Source organism: Dasypus novemcinctus, chromosome 5 (genome assembly GCF_030445035.2).
Source record: "Dasypus novemcinctus isolate mDasNov1 chromosome 5, mDasNov1.1.hap2, whole genome shotgun sequence".
Classification (NCBI taxonomy): Eukaryota; Metazoa; Chordata; class Mammalia; order Cingulata; family Dasypodidae; genus Dasypus; species Dasypus novemcinctus.
The window spans coordinates 66,845,182-66,868,141 of NC_080677.1; the positions used below are offsets into that span (position 1 = coordinate 66,845,182).

General features: G+C 36.0%; 1 protein-coding gene across 2 annotated transcripts in view; it reads right to left on the reverse strand.

The window, feature by feature from the left end:
• GRM3 (glutamate metabotropic receptor 3) overlaps positions 1 to 22,960 on the reverse strand; it is a 265,444-nt gene that overhangs the window by 29,983 nt on the left and 212,501 nt on the right. For both annotated transcript variants that reach the window (XM_071215188.1, XM_058297090.2), the window contains one exon: positions 8,941 to 10,007. In XM_071215188.1, the coding sequence (XP_071071289.1) occupies positions 8,941 to 10,007 (1,067 nt within the window). The remainder of the gene's footprint in view (positions 1 to 8,940; positions 10,008 to 22,960) is intronic.

Consider the following 22,960-nt stretch of genomic DNA (forward strand, 5'->3'; position numbering starts at 1 on the left):
TGTCTGAGAATTTAAATTTCTTGATAAAGATTGTTTTTAACTGAAAATGTTGATGGTCTGTACGTTACCTAAGAGTAAGAACAAAAATTCAAGGGAAAAAAAAAAAAAAGATAAATAACGAAAACTCAAGGGTCCACCAAAGTCACCAGTGTTTGCACACTTTGCTCTGTCTCCAGCACCAGAATGGTGACTACCATCATAGCAAATACTCAGTAAGTATTTGGGTGTGCCCACTGGAATTTTCATTCAAAGGTAGGGTGATGATTGCTCTCAGTAAATACAATTTAAAGGAACAATGGGAGGCAGAGCTAAAGTTGCATTTTGGTCATAGTTTATAAGCCATATTTATTCAACCTATTATAATTTTGAAACCTTCCTTTTTTCTTTTTTTACAAAGCCCAAGTGTCTGCCTAATATTTTCAACTGTCCAGTTCCTTCATTAAGTCACATTATTAAAAGTATGTATTTACTTACAAATCTGACTCTCCATACAGTAACAGTCCATATTTCTCTGTTTCTGTCTTTCTCAAATTCCCAGCAACATTAGGCACTTTCTTTTTGGCTTCCTCAACACATTCTTCCTCCTTGGCTGTTCCTTCTTTGAGTTATCTTTGCAGACTTTCCCACTTCTTCCTGACTTTAAGTGCTGCAGTACCCCATTCCTCAGGTTTGGACTCTCTCTCTTCATCATCTCATTGAGTGTCATGATTTTAAATACTTCCTACTGTTGACAGTGTCCAAATATTGCCAATTCTGACCTGTTCTCTGGACTTCTAGACATACATTCAACTCCCACCTTGATATGTAATAGGCATCTCAGACTAATGTATAAGCAAAACTTGATCCCTTCTCCTAAGTGTCCTAATTTGAGCAAATGGCACCAACTGCCACCCAATCAGGCAAGGCAATAACCTGAGAGTCACCCTCAATTTTGTCCTTTTCCTTATACCCATATATCTAACTTAACAGCAAGTTTTGTTGACTCTGTTGGCAGACAATTTTGTGTGACTCTCTGTGGTGGTTTGAAGCTGTATGTACTCCAGAAAAACATGTTCTTAAATTTAATCCATTCCTGTAGGTATAAACCCATTGTATGTAGCATCTTTTGATGAGGCTACTTTGGTTAAGGTGTAACCCATATCTTTCAGGGTGGGTTTAATCTTATTACTGGAGTCCTTTATAATTGTAATAAATACAGAGGAGGAGGGATGGAGGGAGGGAAAGGGAGAGAGAGAGAAAGGGAGAGAAAGAGAGAAAAGGAGAAAGAGAGAGCACACGCGAGCATGTGCAAGTCACAGAAGCAAGAAGCTGAAAGCACTGAAACCTGGAAGAGAAGGGAGAGACCAGCAGTGCCACCATATGCCTTGCCATGTGGCAGAGGAGCCAAGGAAGACTGGCAGCTAGGCTTCAGGAAGAAAGCACTGCCTTGATGATGCCTTGATTGGACATTTTCTCGGCCCTAAAATTGTAAGTGAATAAATTCCCATTGTTTAAACCAACACATTTCATGGTATCTGCTTTCAGCAGCTTAGGAAACAAACCATTTCTTAATGTTTCTGCATGTCTTGCAAGCAAAAGCACTGATTGCCTTTGTTCTGGAATTTCTTTTTAAAGCTATCTGTATAGCAAAGAGCTTAGGCTCTAAATCTTAGAAGATAGGGATGGTGTCTCCTTCTGGAGCATAGGGCAGATTTGCTCACAGCCTATAGTTTCTTCCTCTGGAGCACAGAGCCAGCATACTGTCCAGAATAAAAGGTTCAGGTTCCCTAAACTCAGGGTACCTCTCTTACAAGGCACCCCACTGCTTGTGCAGGGGTCACCTTGCCCACTTTGAATTGGAGCTCCAGGAGCCAGTGCAAATGCTGACACTCTGGCTGCTGGTATTGCTGTGAGTCATAAAGTCCTTTATGTTAGCATCAATAAAACTGTGGCAGGATAACTTGTTAACAGAGTAAAATCTCAGACTCTACACTTTTAGCAATGAGGCTCCAGTGCTGACAGAGACGAGGCTTTCTCAAAGAGCAGGTATGCACATTTAGGGTAACAGGATTTGAGGGAAGTCCATGGAATTGGTAGCAAACATATTGACTAAATTGTATAGTTAACTAGGCAATAAATGCTGTGCCACATTAATGCCTATTAATGAAGAGGGTTTGGGGACATGGTTGCAGGTTGAGTACCAGGAAGTACTCTGAGTATTGCCATGTCTCCTCCTGGGTTTGGGGTGGAGTGGGGTGGATTTCCTCCCCAGTTTGATTCAGGTCCACCAGACTGTAATAATTACTACTAAATTTTGTACTGGGTGAGCAGAATGTTCCACTCCCTTTCACAAAATAATGACAGAGACATGCATAACATGAAAAGGACATTCACAACCACTACAGCAGAAACCAGAGCAATCATTTCAACTTGGGCTGATTCTCTTGGGAGTTGAGGGACCAGACACATGATGCTTATGAAGAAAGAATGGCAACAGTTGTGCTGTCTTATAGTTCAACTCCTACTGTAGTCTCTGTCACGCCAAACTTAGATCCATTCCAAGAGGACGATTAAAGATCTCAGAGGGTTTTCGTGTTTGTTGTTTGTTTGTTTGTTTCCCAAGTGGAACCTGGATGCAATAAAGGAGATTTGTCCCTCTTTGTGAGAATTCTGTTTGACAGAAAATTCCCTGGGAAACTACAGGTGAGGCATTGACCAGTATTTTGGCTCACATTCACTAGTATTTGGATTTGCATTGACCTGGATTGAGTTTATAATGCTGACAAAGACATTACACTAAAGAATGAGAAATTGATACAAAGAAATCTCGATAAATTCTTGTAATCAGCTACAGCCTCAGAAACTGTCCTAGTCCTTATGTTAAAACCAGGAAGACCTTAGGAGATGCTATCAGGACAGGTCAGCAAATACCCTGGATTAAGATGGACTCCTTAAAATTTGCCGCCGTGCGAGGCAAGGTAGAGTTAGCTAAAGGACACACATTCCAGGCGCCTCATCCAGAAAGAATTATGGCTGTGGCTTCTGAGTCAAAGGGTCCCCATAACTGAAATAAATGGTGACAGTAATGATCTTGTTGTCTAATTTAGGGTTTTGGGTGGACTGAACACATTGGAAGTTCATATAGTTGAGCCACAAGTAGCTGCTGTGCAGTTTAAAACTAAAAGTAAATGTTTACTGTCATGTAGCTACTCTGTCTCCCCACTGCCCAACTTTTGCTGCTTTAAGGAGGAAGATACTAAAGGGCAGGACCAAGGTCTCCCCATCTCCATGACAGTTGGAGTCTGTAATCACACAACCAGGTATGCTAGGGAACTTTGGGTAGGAAGGAACTCAAATTGTTATGCACTGTTGGTGACAGACATCCAAGTCACACCCCATCCAGTCCTGTTGGGGAGAAGGCAGGGCTGGGACTACGGTGAGGTAAGTGAGGCACTTGTCGCAGGTGCAGATATGAGGGGGCACCTCAAACTCAGTAATCAGGACAAATAATATTTTAATGCAATATTTTAAAATAATAAAAATTAATGCAAAAATCAATGATAGGCAAAATATTGAAATTTTAAATAAAGATAGGATTAGTAAAAATGTTGTGTTGGGACATTTGAGCCTGAAACAAAAGGAAAAAATCATGAATACTGATCCTGTCGTGAATACCTGCTTGTGTAGGTGTCACCTGGCCCATTTTAAATTGTCCTGCAGAAATTAAGACTTGGGGAACAAATGTTGGCTTATGACTACTGCTATGGCTGTAAGTGATAAAAGTTCTTTGTATGTGAATCAGGAGTCTCCTATCTTCTGCCAGCATCTCTCAAACCATGAAAGGTTAATCTCTTAGGGTGCAAGTAGGGCAAAAACCCTCTAAGGTTCTTGACAGACTCTATCTCCACTTAAGCATCTTCATTGTTGACATCCTACCATAGCCATCATCAAATCTGATGGAAACTCCTACTGTAGCCACCTAGCCAGTCTTCACATTCCTCCCTCTTTGCCTATTTATTATAGACTCATAGACTTCCACAGTAACCTTGTTTTTCCTAAAATGTGAGATCATAAGCTTCTCTACTAAAAATCTTTCAAAGGTTTCCTTTTCTATTTAGAATAAAATCTACCCTATTTACTATGGCCTACAAATTCCTGTATGATCTAAGCTACCTACCTACCTTATCAAATCACTCTTCTATCTACTCATTAAACTAGAGCCATATATGCCTTTCTTTATTATGACATTTCTCATTTGGGATGTGTGTCCTTGCTGTTTCTTCTCACTAGCATGCAGAATTCCAATGGCTGGCTTCTTCCCGTCCTTCAGTGGAATACTACGAGATAGGCACTAGCAAAGAAGGGGTGGTATCCATTTGTTGAAAAAAAAAAAGAGTGATATTTGATAAATTTCTTAAAGCTCCAAAATAGTCAACATGGGAATGTAAGAATTTCTTCGGAATTATTTGGTTGTTGTAAAAATTCTCGAGTCATCTTCAAAGTCTCTGCTTACTGTAGGCAAAATAGACTTGTCTGTCCCAACCCCATTAAATATCTAGCATCTTGATAGTAAAGGTATGGTCCTTGAGCTAGCAGCATCTCTGGCAGGTGGGAGTTTTATAGAAATCCAGAATCTTGGGCCAACTCCCTTCTTACTGAATCAGAATTTTTATTTTAACAAGATCCCCAGGTGATTGTATGCATATTAAAATTTAAGGAACACTGTAGTATTATAATGCCTCATTTCCTTCCTTCACAGCACTTACCACTACCTGAAAATGCCTGGTACTTTCATTTGTTCATTATTTATTCTCCATCTCCATCTTCCTCTCACTCCCTCACTAGACTGTAAGTTACAAAAGAGCAGGGACTTGTCTATGTTGATAGCTGTATCCATAAGGCCCATATAAATACTCAAATATTTTGGAAGACTTGAATGAACAAACCCCTGTCAGTAATAAACATTAATTCCTTTTTGTTTTATAGATGACATGCTACACAAACACATTTTAGTTTTTTTATTTATAAACTTTAAACTATGTATTTGATCCCTGATAACTCAGTGTTTGACTCTTAAACTATCTGTGATGGTTTAGTTGCAATATAGCAGGAGGCATCCTGGATAATTTCTCAAAAATCCTTTGAGTTTTCATATACTGGCTCAGTTTTTTCTTATTTTGTCTTGGATGCCTGCAATAGCTGTGATTAGTCTTCCTTGTTCTAGGCTCTCCATCAAATCCATTCTTCAGATCAAGGATAGGTAAGTTTGTGGTATCATATGAAGGGTATGGGTTTGGATCAGAAAAACTTATCCTCATATTTCTCAAATATGTCGCCTGGGGAGTTAATTATCTCTGGGTCTGTTTACTTAACTCTCCAATCGATAATATCTATCTTCCAGGGTGTTAATGAAGATAAGCGAGATCATGTAAGGAAAACATCTAGCAGAGTAAGCTGTCAGAGAGGTTGATCAAGAACAGTTAGTTTCTTTCTTTCCCTCTTACCTTTCGTCATGTCACTTTTTGCTTCAGCAAGCAACCAAAAGAAAAAAAGAAAAGGAACCAAAAAATCTCCAGATCTCAAAGCCTTTATACATTATCTAAATGAATTACCTTGCCTGGTAGTAAGATTGTGAATGATCTAGCCTAGTCACCAATTGCCATTAATTACTCAATAGACACCTGCACCCCATCTTCCACTTCAGTCAAACGAGTATCATTGTCTTTTTCCTGTCTCATATCAGGAATAATCCCTGTTGCCTCAAATGCCCTAGTCTTTATTCTCTAGTTGTCTTAATTGTACCTGCCCATCAATGTCTACCCACGGTTAAATCCCATCTCTTCAGGAGCGTTTGTGGAAAGACCAAGCTCTTACTGATCCAACTTTTCTTTGAAATCTTAGGCATTTAGAATCTGTATCACCAATTTAATTATAAACTATCCTGTGTTGATCTTAAATTGTTTCATGCTTGGCATAGTTTTCCCCAGCTGGGATATAAGCTTCTTGAAGACTGGAATAGTGCTTTGTGTTTATTTATAACTCACAATGGGTGGCAAAGTACTCAGCCATAAATTTTGTTGACTATTTGATGCCCAAATTCCTTCTAGTTGCCCTTGAATTATGGGATACTTTTCTATTGCTACTGATTCTGTTTGTGCTATATGGTTTCCCTTTGGAAAATTTTAAATCCCAGACTTGTTTTGGATATAGAACAAGGATCCCAAGTTAAATGTTTATAGGGACCAAACAAGTTAATAAGTGAAGGGAATCTGGTATAATAATTCAGGGCGTAGCAGGGGCTGTGGAGAAGAGGAGAGAGTGCCTTGTCTGGTGGGACAGTCACTAGTTGGGCCCAGTTAATTATTGCACGCAGGATTTGTGTTCATGGGTTTTACTTTATTAAGGAAAGATAAGATCTTGGAGGTTTATACAAAATATCTCAGTTTTCTAACTTTGACAAATATATATATATATATATATTAAATTCAGTACAGTGCAAGTCAAACTAAACATGTCTGTGGAATAAAAAGGGCATGTTACTCATTAGAATAGTGATTTTCAACATTGGTTGCAAATTAGAATCACCTACAGAACTTTGAAAAGTCCTGATGTCCAGGTAGCAGCCCAGGTCAGTTAAATAAAAATTTCTGGGGGTGTGACCCAGGGTTGAATAGTTTTTAAAGCTCCCCAGTTGAATGTGCAGCCAAAATTGAACACCAGTATTGGAGACTTCAGGCTACCTTTCTCATTCCTTTTGTAAAAAAATAGAATTGGCATTATGTGTATGGAGTAAGTGAGACTTCAGATGATCAGTAGTTTGGATGCCTAATGTGTTCATTAAAAAAACTCAATCCCATGACCTCTACCTCATCTGCCTGACAACTTCTGCCATGTGGTGACACCTCTGATACCTTCAAGTAGTTGTATCCAATCAGTACCGCTCTATTGTTATCATGTTCAAAGAAGAAAGTCAACTTATTTTTGCCTGTTTTAGAAATAGATGCTAATTCACCCGATGAAACTTAATTTTTATAATGTTATTTATGTTTTTTACAACAGTATTTTATGTTCTATTTTTAAAGAGCTCTTTAGAGAGAGAATAGTTTAAAGTCATATGTCTAGGACAAAGTAATTACCATAGTAAGTATTTTGCAGTTGCAATACCCCAAGTCATGTCTGGTAGGGTGGCTTCCCAAGAACTCCTTAAAAATCAATCCTTACAGCTCTGTAGGAGTGAAAGTCTATATAATAACAAATAATAGAGAGGGGCCACTAAAATATTATACTTCTCTATTTTAATCCTCAAACTCTAAAGGTTCAAACTCCCTTGTGGTTATATAAACTCATCTTTGATTTCTGATGACTAGTTTTGATGTTATCACTTCTTACAGATTTATAGCCTTTTATCACTTCTTACAGATTTATAGCCTTTTAATACATAGACTTAGAAAGCCTGACCATTACCCCAATATTGAACTTACAGTTTTCATTTTTATTCTTTTATGTAGTTCATAGGGCTCAGTCATATGACTGTGAATAATTTTATAAACTAGATACATTAAACTTTGTCAGTCTCCGGATTTCCTACTTTAAATATATTTGTCTTCTCTTTGAGCTGAAATTTTCAATATTTTCACAATGTAGGAATTTCCAATAAACAGAATTTGTGGACTATTACAACCTGTGTTGGCTCTTCATTTTGTATAACCATAATATAATGAGGAAACCACCATGTCTCTGGTAAATTCTAATCTATGTGCACTAAAGATATAGAGGATAAAAACCAATGGACTCAATTAGTTTTTTGTCTTTTTATCCTTATATAAAGATATGAACTATCTTTATATAACTTTTTATATCTTTATTTCTTAGAGAGCTTGAGAGATGGTAAGTTTCATTTGTTTGTTGTTTATTATTATTATCAGAATAATGAAAGCACTCTGGGAATGATTGGGGTGATGAATGCACAAAATGTGATTATACTGAATACCATTGATTGTACTCTTTGGATGGATTTATGCTTTATTACTATGAACAATAAAATTGATTTGTTAAAAGAAACAAAAAAACTAATTGACTCAAGAGAAAAAATGTCTTAAAGTCACTCACTGGAAGATACTAAAATCAGAATTATAAATGCAGTGGCAACTGATGAATGGTTTCAACAATTTGAGACATTATGATGGAATGTTGAAGTCCTTTCAGAAGGCAAGGTAATTATGTTGAAGCTGAGAAATTTGAACCATATATAAATCACACTATATCATATCTACAGTAAAACTTTTAGCTACAGGATTCTCTCTTTCTCTCTTATTATATAACATTTACCTAAAAGAACTAATGTTATAGAAAATGTACCACAAATTAACATTCTATTTTAATCTGTTTTAGAGGAGTAATGACGTTTATTTGAACATTGAGTGAAAGTTTTAGATCCCTATACTGATCCTGGCTTAGTGTTGCAAGTGTACTTTAATCTACAGATCGATCTGTTGTAGACAGATCTTCTTGTGTCTAATTTGAAGTATTCTCATTAGGTTCTTAGTGGTTTAAGTATTATAGTCTTGTAACTCACTTTTTAAATTTAATTAAAAGTGATCTCTCTGTCTCTACTTAACTATCTCCTTCTATCTATTTACCTATCTACCTATCTATCATCTATCTCTCATTTATCTATCGTGATTTCTTTCCCAGTAGATTATAAATTGCTTGAATGACCAGACATTTACATTTGTTTACATTTATCTTGCCCTCTGTGCAAGCACATGTGCTAGGCACTAAACAAATGCATTTAAGACAAATTAAATTAATTTCTACCTATAATATGGAGATTAATCAAGGCAACTGTAATTACTCAACTGACTGCTAAAGTAAACTAAAAGGCATCTATTTTAAATCCTTGACTACAAAACATTGGCAGGATAGAATGATAAGAAAACAGGAAACTATTCAAAGACTTACTCTGTAGTCACTAGATGTCACATAAAAGATAGGGAGGAAGGCCAGCCAGATGATGCATGTGGTGTACATGGTGAAACCAATGAACTTGGCTTCGTTGAAATTTTCTGGGCACTTCCGCGTTTTGAAGGCATACACAGTGCATAATATCACCAGGATCACATCATAGGTAAGAGAGATCAACATGCTGGAATCTTTGACATTGCATTTTAAGATCACCGTTTCCCGTTTCTCCAGAAGGGTGTACCTCCTGGTGCCTGGAGCCTCCAGGATGAGCCATACAGACACGACCACAATTTGCACCAGTATCAGACCCAGGCAGATGAAAACCTGAGAACTGGGGCTGATGAATTTTGGCCTCTGAGCGCCATTCTTAACCCCATCGAAGATGCGGGCAATGCAGTTTGTCTTGGTCAGAAGGGCTGAGTAACAGACAGCGAAGGAAGTGCCCAGCCCTAGTCGGCGCAATGCACAGACAACTGGTGACGGCTTGGCAATGAAGAAGAATGTCATGCAATAAGACAGGCCCACTCCAAACAACAAGATGTAGCAGAGCTCCCGGCCTGATGCTTTGACCAAGGGAGTGTTGTTGTGCTTGATAAAAACAGTCACAACCATGCAGGTACATGCAAAACCCAGGCAGGCGATGGTGACTGGACCGATAGCCCAGGCATCTTCCCACTTTATGTAGTCCTCAGGGAGGTCAAAGCAGCCAGATAGGTCTGCAGTGGGCCACTGCCCAGGCCCACAATCCATACAGGTAAACTCATCAGCCAGGTATTCGTAGGGTTCGCAGGGGATACAGATCCAACAGCAGACGTCCCCTGGTTGCATGTTCTTCATTTCATTGAGGGCACAGGGATCACTGCACTGGGAGGTGGGAATCGAGTTCCGGGACCAGTGGATAGAGTCGACATCTAGGAATAAGGTTTCTGCCCAGTGACCAACCTTCAGGTAGGAATACTTGCCACCCACATACTGGAAATTGAACACGTTGTATCGGCCCATTCCATCTCCAAAAGTGTCAAACTTGACGATGCTATCTGCACCTTTATTTGGGTTGAAGGGAGCTGTTGCATGTAAAGTGAAAGAAAAAAAAAGAGCTCTGTTTAGGAGTCTTAGGTGTGATTGGTCAATGACTTTGTCACATACTTACAAAACCTGAAATAACAGACACTACGGAATCCAAGTCTGAAACAATTTATCAGTTACTATTGAAAGTTACACATCCAAAATTACCAGAGTATTCACGCATTCATAAATTCATTCAACATTATTGATTGTCCAATGTTAGCGATAATCATGAATATGATAAAGTACCTGCCTTCAAACACCTTACTATGCAATGGGGACTGGCTAACATATAGTCATAATTCTTCATGGTGTGTAAATATTGTTTTTTTTTTAAACTTTCACAACAATGAAAGGAATGGGACAAAACTTTGGGTCTAATAAGCGTTATGGGAAGTGTATCTATGTATAGCCACCAAAAAATTTCCTGTCTTAAACATTTTCATGAAAATGTAATTATTTTCATGTATGTAATTAAGATGAATTTTCCTTTTTAAAATGAGGACAGTTTTTCACATTATAAATGTAAGGTATGCTTCTTTCAAACAGTTCAGATAATACAGGAAGAAAAACATGAAACCCTCCCTTGATCCTTCAAGTCTAGTGTTTTGGAATAAATGCATTCTGACTAAATATATGTACATGTCTCTGCAGAGCATGCTCTTCTCCACGCAAATATGTATGACCTGAAAATCTGACGACCCCAACAGTTTGTAGAATCTAAGTATGCTTTAAAGTTTGTGCCTAAGTGTTCTGGGTCAGTAGCTTTCAGCCAAATGGCCTGACCCTGGTCTTCTTATGTTGTCTGTGAGTCGACAGGTGCAGCAGTGTCTCTGTGAGCCTCTGCACTTCCTCGCTTCCAGCTGCTGCTACACCCCTCTTGTAGCAGTCTAAGGAGGGTGTTTTTGGTTGGTGAGTGTCCTTCTTCCACATGATGATTCAGAAAACAGGATTCCTCCCACCTTGAAGCTGTGCCAATTTCTAGGGACTCTTCAGTCAGCATCCATTTAATAGAAGGAGAAAGAGAGTGTGGAGAAGATACACCTGCTTCTTAAAAGTATAAACTTGGAAATGGCGCATTTTCATTCACATTTCATTGATAAGAAATTAGTCACATGGCCACACTCAACTTCAAGAGAGACTGGGAAATTTATCCTAGCTAATGTGCCCAGCTACAACCCTACCATCGAATTAGAGTGGGATTTGGAGGACACTGCAGTCTCTGACCTTGTGTGTTTTGTTTGCCTCCTAGTTGAGCTCCATTCCACTTTCACTGGAGCTCATGTTGTTCTAGCCTATGGTGAAACATCTTATTCTTCTTGGGTCCAGATATTTTATGCAGGAAAAAGATCCCTCAATGAGTTACTTTGATACTTGCTAAAGGAAACCTCACATTTTCTTATTTGGCCGTCTCCTGGCACTGAGATTCCCATAAAAGAATGGCTTTTAAGGGTCACATTAAAGCCTCAAACTACATGTAAAGGCTATTAGCAAATGAAGCCCAATATGCCAAATTTATTCCTAAAAACTTATTGCAATTTTTTTTCTCAGTGGTTTTGTTACCTCATCCTGTAATTTGACTTCACCAGCCTCCACCTCTTTAAGCCACATTCCACCCATCATCACACATGTTGGTGTATCTTTTCTCCAGTTTTCAAGTTCATAGTGAGACAGGATGATGTAGTGGACACATACACAACTTTGATGTTAGATTTCTGGGGTCATTCTCATCTTTTTATAAAAATAGTTTTGTGTCCTTGGACAAGTTAACCTTTCCAATTCTTTTTCCTCACCTGCATATAGGGAAATTAGAACTGTTTTGAAGATTTGATAAAACAAGGCATATAACATGCTAAGCACAATGACTGGTAAATAGTAAGTACTTAATAAATATTAGCAATAACAATAATGATAATAACAATGATAAGTTAAAATAACTTCATGAAGAGAAGAGTTGCTTAAAAAAGTGAGATATACTGCATGACAGGGAGTGGGAGGATGGGAGGAAGCAGATGTTATCCAATTCTATCTATTGCTTTATCCAACCTTCACTTCTGAACCAATAAGGACCCTACTTCTCCATCTCATCCCCCACATTTTCATTAGTAAACATGATTATACTTACCTATTGTTTGGTAATGTGTTTTTTACTTAACAAGGTATTATGGATATTTTTTCTATTTCAATTAAGATATATCTTTATAATTATTTTCAATGGCTGTATACTACTACTAAAGTTTCAAGCTACTTAAGCTTTCCCTATAGTTTAACAAATAGGTTGTTTCCAAAGTTTTGCCATTGTAAACTTCATTATCTAGTCATTTTCTTAGAGAAAATTCATAGAAGTAAAATTGCTGGGTTTATGTACTTTTTATTTTTATTAGAGAAGTTGTGAGTTTACAAAACCATCATGCATAACATACAGGATTCCCATACACCACCCCACCACCAACACCTTGCCTTGATTTGGAATATTTGTTACAATTGATTAAAGAACATCAAAATATTAGCAAAGTACTTTTAAAATTTAATGATATAGTACCAAGTTGCCATCCAGAAAAGGGTTTTTACCTATACCTCCATGAATATTGTACAGAATGCCCATTCTCCACCATCTCACCAACACTGGATATTATTGATCTTTTAAACATTGACCAAATGTTACCCAAAAATGAGATCTCATTTTAATTTGCATTTCTTTGACTTTTAGAAAAGCTGACTATATTTTCATATTTTAAAAGTTATATGCATAGAGGGATTGAGAGGTGACTACTAAGTGGTGTGGAGTTTTTCTTTTTGGAGTAATGAAATTGTTCTAAAATCTTTTGTGATGATGGATGCACAACATTGTGATTATACTAAAAGCCACTGATTTTACACTCTGGATAGATCATGTGGTATCTGAATATATCACAACCAAACTGCTTAAAAACAAATAAATGTGTTGCAACAGCCAGAAATAGCAGCTATGTATGGCAGGGGAAGCGTAGAGAGATTGAGAAGTGAAGAATTTTCTTGTGTTTGTCTGTTTTTTATTATTATTATTATTCAAATAATGAAAATGCTCTAATAATGAAGTAATGAATACACAATTATGTGATTATACAAAATAGCATTGACTGTACACTTTGGATAACCTGTATGCTTTTTTAATATGTATCAATAAAATTGATTGGTTTAAAAAGTTATATGTATTTATTTTGTTAATTGCTGGTTCATGCACTCTATTTTCTGTGGGGGTGTTAATGCTTTCTTATTAATATATGTATAGCATAAAATATGTAATATGTATGGATTAACGATATTAACCCTTTCTCACACATGTTGGAAATATTCTTCTTCTATTTTTATTTATTTTTAAAACATTGCTTATGATGTTTTCCAGGCGGGATTCTAAAAATCTTATGTAAATTATTCTATCAATCTTTCCTTTGTAATTTCTAGTTTACCTATCAGCCTGGAAAATCCTTCCCTACTTCAAGATTATGAAAATATCCAAAATTTCTTAGATAAATGATGGTTTTCATTTTGATATTAAACTGTTAATGCATTTCAAATTTATTTTAGTGTGAGGTAGGATTCAAATTTACTTTTCCTCAAATGGCTAGTAATTTAATTTAAACACTAAAAAATGAATTATAAATATAATACATATTCTAATATTGCACAGTAATTTATAACAAAGATCATAATTATAAAGTAATAAATTACTAAATAAAATAATTTATCATTTCCACTGAGTCATAACTCTTGCCATATATTAAATCTCATGATACTCAATCTCCATGCTCTTCATTGTTTCTTTTGATATCTTTTTTCTACATTAATATGGTCTTTTTACAATTACCACAAATCTGTTTGGGACAAGTGAATTTAGGACTTTGAAACATTATTGTCATTATTAGGAGATTTCCAGAACAGATTTATAAATATTTATTTATTGTAAATTTTTAATGTAATTATTTCACTATTTTTGCAGCTATGTTTTGAAAAAAAAAGAAAAAATTTCTTTTTTTTAACAAATCAATTTTATTGATATATATTAATAAAGCATACAGTTCATCTAAAGTGTACAATCAAGGGCTTCTGGTATAATCACATAGTTGTACATTCATCACTTCAATTATTATTAGAGCATTTTCATTATTTCAGTAATAATAAACAAAAAGCAGCCAAACAAAAAGAAAATTCTTCACCTCTCAAGCTATGTTCCCCTGCTGTAAATAGCTGCTATTTCTAGCTTTTCTTTCACAATTATTTATTATGCAGTTTTATTGAGATATATTCACATACCATATGATCTACCTAAAGGCTTTTAGTACAATTACCACATTGTGCATTCAACATCGCAAAAATTTTTAGAACTATTTCATTACACCAAAAAGAAAAACTCCACACACCTTAGAATGCCTTCCCTAGCCCTACATAACCAGTAATCAAATTTCATCTTTATAAATTGATTTATATTTACATTTTATATAAATAGAATCATACAATATGTTACACAATATATTTAGTTCATAATAGTGACACAATATTTTTCCTTTTGTGTCTGGCTTGCCTCTCTCACCATAAGGTCCTCTAGGCTTATCCATGTTGTCATGACTTTCATTTCTTCTTACAGCTGCGTAATAGTCCGTTGTGTGTATACACCACAGAATGTTTATCCATTCTTCAGTTGATGGACACTTAGGTTGTTTCCAACTTTTGGCAATTGTGAATAGTGCCACTACAAACATCAGTGTTAGGATGTCTGTTCGTGTCACTGCTCTTCAGTTCTTCTGGATATATAGCCAGTAGTGGTATTGCAGGGTTATGTGACAAATCTATATTCAACTTCTTTAGGAGCTGCCAAACAGTCCTCCACAGTGGTTGTACCATTCTCCATTCCTACCAACAGTGAATAAGTGTTCCTATCTCTCCACATCCTTTCCAACATTTGTAATTCTTTGTCTTTTTAATAGTGGCCATTCTGATAGGTATGAAATGATGTCTCACTGTAGTTTTTATTTGCATTTCCCTAATCATTAGTGATGTTGACCATTATTTTCATGTGTTTTTTTTTTGCCATTTGTATATCTTTGGACAAATGTCTATTGAGTTTTCTGCCCATTTTTTAAATCAGATACTTTGTCTTTTTATTGTTGAGTTGTAACATCTCTTTATATATCCTAGATATTAAACCCTTATCAGACATGTGATTTCCAAATATTTTCTCCCATTGAGTCGGCTGCCTTTTCATCCTCTTACCAAGTCCTCTGAGGTGCAAAAGAGATTAATTTTGAGGAGGTCCCATTTATCTATTTTTTCTTTTGTTATGCATGCTTTGGGTGTAAGGTCCAAGCAACCACCACCTATCACAAGGTCTTTAAGATGTTTTCCTACATTTTCTTCTAGTAGTTTTATGGTCCTGACTTTTATATTTAGGTCTTTGATCCATTTTGAGTTGATTCTTGTATAGGGTGTGAGATAGGGTTCCTCTTTCATTCTCTTGGTTATAGATAAACAGTTCTCCCAGGACCATTTGTTGAAGAGACTGTTTTGTCTTATTAACATGGACTTGGTAAGGTTGTCAAAAACCAGTTGGCTGTAGAGGTGAGGGTTTATTTCTGGGCTCTCAATTCTATTCCACTGATTGATGGGTCTATCTTTATGGGAGTACCATACTGTTTTGACTACTGTAGCTCTGTAATATGTTTGAAGGTCAGGCAGTGACATTCCTCCCATGTCACTCCTTTTTTTTAGAATGCTTTTGGCTATTCAGATGCACTTTCCCTTCCAAATGAATTTGGTAATTCCCTTTTCTATTTCTGTAAAATAGGCTGTTGGAATTTTGATTGGCATTGCATTGAATCTATAAATCAGTTTGGGTAGAAGTGACATCTTCACAATTCCCAATCTATGAACATGGAATGTCTTTCCATTTATTTAGGTCTTTGTTGATTTCTTTTAGCATTGTTTTCTAGTTTTCTGCATATAGGTCCTGTACTTCGATTAAATTTATTCCGAGGTATTTGGGTCTTTTTGTTGCTATTGTAAATGGAATTTTTTCCCTGATTTACTCCTCAGATTGTTCCAAAATCATGACTGATTTTTGCATTTCGTTCCTATTATTGATTTCCAGTTTCATTCCATTAGATCTGAGAAGGTACTTTGTATAATTAATTTTTTATATTTATTAAGAATTGCATTGTGACCTAACATGTGGTTTATCCTGGAGAAAGACCTATGGGCACTTGAGAAAAATGTATAACCTGCTGATTTGGGATGCAACATTCTGTATATGTCTGTTAGGTCTAACTCGATCATATTGTTCAAATTCTCAGTTTCCTTGTTGATCTTCTGTCTAGTTGTTCTATCTATCTAATGATGCAAGTGGTGTGTTGAAATCTTGAACAATGATTGTAAGGATGTCTATTTCTCCCTTCAGTTTTGCCAGGGTTTGTCTTATATATTTTGGAGCACCCTGGTTAAGTGCATAGATATTTATGACCGTTATATCTTTCAGGTGAATTGTCCCTTTTATTAATATATAATGGCCTCCTGTATCTCTTAAAATTTTTTGCATTTAATGTCTGTTTTATCCTATATTAGTATAGCTACCCCTGCTCTTTTTTGGTTACTATTTGCATGGAGTATATTTTTCCAGCCTTTTGTTTTTAGTTGGTTTGTATCCTTGGGTCTAAGATGTCTCGTGTAAGCAGCATATGGATAGTCCATGTTTTGTTTTTGTTTTTTTCCAATCAATTTTGTCAGCCTATGTCTTTTGATTGGGGATTTTAATCCATTAACATTGAATGACATTACTGTAAATGCACTTTTTTCCCAACCATTTTATTCTTTGGTTTTCATATGTCATATGATATTTTCATCCATCCTTTTACTCTTTTGGCTATCCTTTCTTCTATACTCTCCTCCAAGCCTCTCTCCTGTCTTTTTCTTTCATGTTCTAAGGCTTCCTTTAATATTTCCTGCAAAGGTGGGTTTCTTTTTCAGGATGCTCTTAGTTTCTGGTTTTGTGTGTGTGTGTGTGTGTGTGTGAGACTATTTTATACTCACCTTCATATCTGAAGGACAATTTTGCTGGATAAAGAATTCTTGGCTGGCAGTTTTTCTCTTTCTGTCTCCTAATTGTATCATACTACTGTCTTCTCGCCTATATGGTTTTTGATGAGAAATCCACACTAAGTCTTACTGGGCATCTCTTGTATGTGATGGTTTGCTTCTCTCTTATTGCTGTCAGAATTTTTTCTTTATCTTTGACACTTGACATTCTGGGTAGTATGTGTCTTGTAGTACATCTATTTGAATTTATTCTGACTGGGATATGGTGCACTTCTTGAATATATAAGGTCATTTCTTTCGTGAGAGTTGGGAAATTTTCAGCAATTATTTCCTTAAATACTCTTTCTGCCCCTTTTCCCTTCTCCTTCTGGAATTCCCATTGCACATATGTTGTTGTGTTTTGTGTTATCATTCAACTCCCTGAGCCCCTGCTCAATTTTTTTCCATTCTTTTATCTCTCTTCTTTTCTCCTTTCAATTTTAGCTGTTCTGTCTTTGGTATCACTTATTCTTTCTTCTATCATTCTAAGTCTGCTGTTGTATGCCTCTAATGTGTTTTTTATTTCACTTATTGTGTCTTTCCTTCCCATAAGCTCTGCTACTTTTCTATTCAGGATTTCAAATTCAATGTCTTCTTGATGTTGTTTATCTCTTCAGCCATATTGTCTTTCCATTCATTAATTTGATTTTGGGTATTTGTGTGCATCTTGATTAGTTATATCAAATCCTGTGTCTCTTCTGGGGCATTGATATATTCCCTTTCTTGGGCCATTCCTTCCATTTTCTTAGTATGGCTCATAATTTTTTGCTGATGTCTAGGCATCTGATTAGGATGGTGGTTTACTCAGATGCTCAATTTCTCTTACATAGGGATTTAGTGGCAGGAGGCTGTATGTTACTGCTGCTCTTTGATTCTTGATTCAACCTGGATTGTTAGGATTGTCCCTGTAAGTTGATCAAAACTGGGCTCTGGGCCCAGTGCAGACCCACTTCTTAGGGCCCTGGGGAGGGAGGCTATAAAGGCCAGAAAAAGCCTCTCTTATTTACTTTTAATATCCGCACATGCACTTCCTTGTTCTGCCAGCTGATGGCATGCTTTGGTAGCCCTCTCGGTGGGTACAATGCCAGATCAGAGCATGTTTGCTGCAATACAGACCTAATCAATGTGATACAGGCTCCTGCCTGGCGGCTAAAAGCCCTGTAATTCAAACTTTCTCAGAGACAGTTCTCCAGCCTTTGATGGCAAACCCCCCCCCTTTTCCCAGGTAGGAAAAATTCCACTCCCCTCTGTGTCCTTGACAATCAGTCCCAGTTAGTAGAGAGGGAGATTGAGAGGGTTGGATCTCTTTAGTTCCAAGCTGGCTCCCAGGCAAACAATGGTGAGGCCCTTCCTGGCCTGGAAGTGCTTGTTGGACACAGCAGACCAAATTTGTGCATCAAAAGCTGAGTCAGCCTTAGGCTGTGCCCTCTCTCTCCTCTTTCCTGGGGTGGTGAATCCCTGGGGCCCCCTTTGTCTATAGCTGGCCCAGAGGCCTGAGAAGTCAAAAGTGTCTTTAGTGTGGAGAAGGGTGTCAGCAGTAGTAGCCACAGCTTTTAACTCACAGTTTTGCTGTTGTAATTACAAAGTTTCTTAAAATCAATATGTTTACAGCTGAGAAACTGTTGTGTGTTTTCTGAGTTGGGAAAGGTTATTGATAGGCTTGTTGGCATATGAGTTAATAATATTAACATTAAATATTTAAAACCTATTCCTTTTCAAATATTTTTCTGGAACTGGAAATTGGTTGCCTAGTTGAAAAATAACATCTGAATTTCTTTGACCTGTTGTAAAATGGGTTAAAGTATTAAACATTTTACTTAATTGTAACATATGAAAGGAATTCCCAAGATTTTTACTGATTTTTTTCTGAAGCACAGAATAAACAGTTTTATGTAACCCAAGAATTCTGATATTGATTCTAGCCTGAAAATGTGATAATGTTTCAATTCCCATCTTTCTTAATTAGTTGAAAATGCTGAGCATTAGCAAATTTTTAAAAGAATCTAAATAAGGACTTTAGTTCCGACTTTTACATAATGTTGCTGACATTTTTCATGAGGCTATTTCAAAACCGAGGGACAGTCTATATTTCTACTTGCATCAGATTTTTTTCTCCCTACATTTTTTTTTTTGGATGTACCAGGGATTGAACCCAGGGCCTTGTACATAGGAAAGAGGTGCCCATTCACTGAGCTATATCCATTCCCCAATGAGAATTGGTTTTTCATTTGTTTGTTTTTGTTTTGTTTTGTTTTTAAGAGGTACTGGGGCTCAAACCCCGAACCTCCTACTTGGGAAGCAGGCTCTTAACCATTTGAGCTACATCCACTTCCTATCTACCTTTTAATTCTGAAAAATTTCAAGTCAACAAACATGATAAAGGAGCAACATAATGGACATCATTATATTGAAACCATCTAGATAAACCTACTGTTAACATTTTGTCACATTTCTTTTTTCACTTTGTCTTTTATTGGTTTGTTTTGTGAAGATATTTGCTATTAAAAATTATAAAAATGTGAAGTAGAAGATGTAGAGGAGGGGTTGGAAAACTATGGCTTGTGGGTCAAATTCTGCCTGCTAGCTGTTTCATAAAAAAAAGTTACTGGAGAACAGCCACATTCATTTATGTATTATTTGTGGTTGCTTTTTCACTACAATGGCAGAGTTGCACCATTGCACTAGAGAGTGTATGACCCACAAAGCCATACACTCTCTGACCCTTTCTGGAAAAAGTTTGCACACCCCTGAAGGAGAGCAAAGGGAACTCATACACAGTAGTTTGGAGAATAAATTTGGTATTAACCTAAATATTTAAAACTTAACTTTGGAGACTATAACTATTTCAAACAGAAATAAAATGTATTAATTAATCTTGGATTGTATGCTTTATTAATATTTATCAGTAAAGTTAATTGATTTGTTAAAAAAAAGTAATGAGGGAGCACTAGTACTACCAGATTTTAAAACATCTTATAATATCAATATTATGTTAATACAGTGTTACACTGGTTCATGATGAATACGCGGAGCTACCAATGGAATACAATAAGATACCCATAAATAGATACAATACATACTGGAATTTTACATATGATAAAGGTGGCATCTCAAACAAATGACTAAAGATACTCAATGAAATTTATTTTCTCCAGTGTAGCCAACTGGAGAAAATAAATTTGGTTCTATATCTCATAACTTACACAGAAATAATTTCTAAAATGGTCAAGGTTTCATACATGAAAAATGAAGCCAAAAGAATTCTAGAAAGAAAATAAAAGGATGAATTACTTTGACACTGGAGTTGGGCAAGGCCTTTTAAACCAGTACTGAACATCCAAAAACCACAAACAAAATATTATTAAATATAGTTATACCAAATTTTAAAAAAACTCTGAATACCAACAAACATAAGTAACACAGAAGACCAAAGACATGTTAGGAAATAATATTTGCAACTTATATTACAGACAATGGAGTATTACCTAATTTATAAAGAATCCTAATAACACAATAGAAAAATTATCAGAGATATGAACAAGTAGTTCACAGAAAAGTAAAAATTAATGGATCATAAACATGAAAATATGCTCAATAATCTTAAAATAAAGATAGATACAAATTGTGGTAGCAGCATAATGGCCCCTCAAAAATGTCCATGTCCTAGTTACTGGACATTGTATGTCCTCCCTTGGCCCACTGGGTGAACTGGGGGAGGGTGTAAACTATAATGTGGACCATTGACCATGTGGTGCAGCAGTGCTTAGAGATGTATTCACCAAGTGCAATGAATATGAATGTCCCATGATGATGGAGAAGGCTGTCGTTATGGGAGGAGTGGGGTGAGGGGGGTGGGAGGTATATGGGGACCTCATATTTTTTGAATGTAACATTTAAAAAGAATAAAGACAAAAAATAAATAACCAAAAAAAAAAATTGTCCATGTCCTAATCCCCAAAATCTATGAATCAGTTATGTTACATGGCAAAAGGGAAATAAAAGTGCAGATGGAATTAAGATTGCTAATCACTTTACTTTAAAATAAGGAGATTTTCTGGATTATCTGGGTGGGCCCAGTGTACAGACAAAGGTCCTTAAAAGTGAAAGAGGGAGGTAGAGAGTCAGTATGAGAGTGATGGGATATGAGAAAGACAAGACTGCCTATTGCAGGCTTTGAGAATGACAGGGACTCAGAAGCCAGGGAATGCAGAGAAGTGAAAAAGGCAAGCAAACGTACCTTTACTCTAGCATCCAGGAAGGAATGTAGCCCTGCTGACATCTTCATTTTTAGCTCAGTGTGACTCATTTTGGACTTTTAACCTCTAGAACCCTACGATCATAGATTTGTGTTGCTTTATACCACAAACTTGTGTAACATTAAATGTGTTACAGCAGCAATAGGAAACTAATATGCAAATAAAAAATATTTTGTGTTTGTAATGAATACTCTGTTAGTGAAGCTGTAGGGAAGCAAGAACGTTGATATACTGCTTGTGACAATATAAACTGGTAAACCTCCAATGGAGGGAAATTTGACAAAATTTTTCAAAATTACAATACATATAACTTTTGACTTAGCAATCTCAATTTTGGGAATGCATTCTATAGATATACTTGCATATATGTGAAATAATGTTTTTTACAATGTTGTTTACTGCAGGACTTTTCTAATAGTCCAAAATTAGAAATCCAGGTGCTCATCAATAGGATTCATTAATAGTGAATAAAATAAATACTATGCAACTAAGAAAGGAAATGAGGAATTATTATGTGTACTACATATTATGGAGATTAAAAAAATCTAAAAGAGATATTGCTATGTGTAAAAAAAGGGCTAGGTGGAATACAGGACATTTACTAAGCTATTTTTTTTTTTTGTGCAGGATGAGGAAATTAGAAGAATCAATACATATTTTCTTGTATATGCATAAAAGAACTCTGGAAGATACCAAAGAATAGTGGTGACCCTTAGGCAAGAAATGAGAAATGGACAGATGGGTGGCAAGGAAGAGAGAGAGATTTTTTTACTTAGTACAATTTTGTAATTTTTGCTTTTTTTTTTTTAGGAAGTACCAGGGATTGAACTCGGGACCTTGTACATGCAAAGCTCAATCACTGAGCCACACCTGCTCTGCAATTTTTGAGTTTTGAAACATGTGAATGTATTACCTATTTAAAAATTGAATAAAAAAAACCTGAAAATTTAAACTGTCAACCAAGGATAAGCAGACATTCAAGTAGCCCTCTAACCTGAAAGAGAGACACAGAAACAGACAAAAAGGAAATTGGAGGAAATAGAGACAATGAATAAAGCCAAAGAAGAAAGATTTAAAACACTAATAGGCTCAAAAGATAAATTAAAATAGTGTATCTATGATATCCTCAAAAAGGAACATTCACAGAACAAGAATGAGCTTTTGAAAATGAAAAGCAGAAATAAAAATTTAACTTAAGGATTAGAAAATAAACTTGAGAAAACTCTCAAAGTCTGACAAAAAAATGTGGCGATGCAAAGTACAAAATAAAACATTGGAATATTATAAGATTGTTGTGTGGAATTTCAACATTGCACCAACAAGAGTTCCAGAAAGAGAGAACAGAGAAAATAAAGGGGAGGAATTATCAAAAGAGTCAGAGTTCTTCCAGGAAGGGGATTTGGCATAGGGAAGGGTGAGGCAGGAGATTGTTGTTCTTTTTTATAAATCTGTAGTGTCATGTAAAAATTATGTTTATGTATTATTTTTTTAAAAAATTTTAAATTATAAAGATAAAATGTATAAATACCTAAGCAAGGTCAAACAGAAAACTTGCAAAATAAATTATGAAAATGATACTGCAAATATGCAAC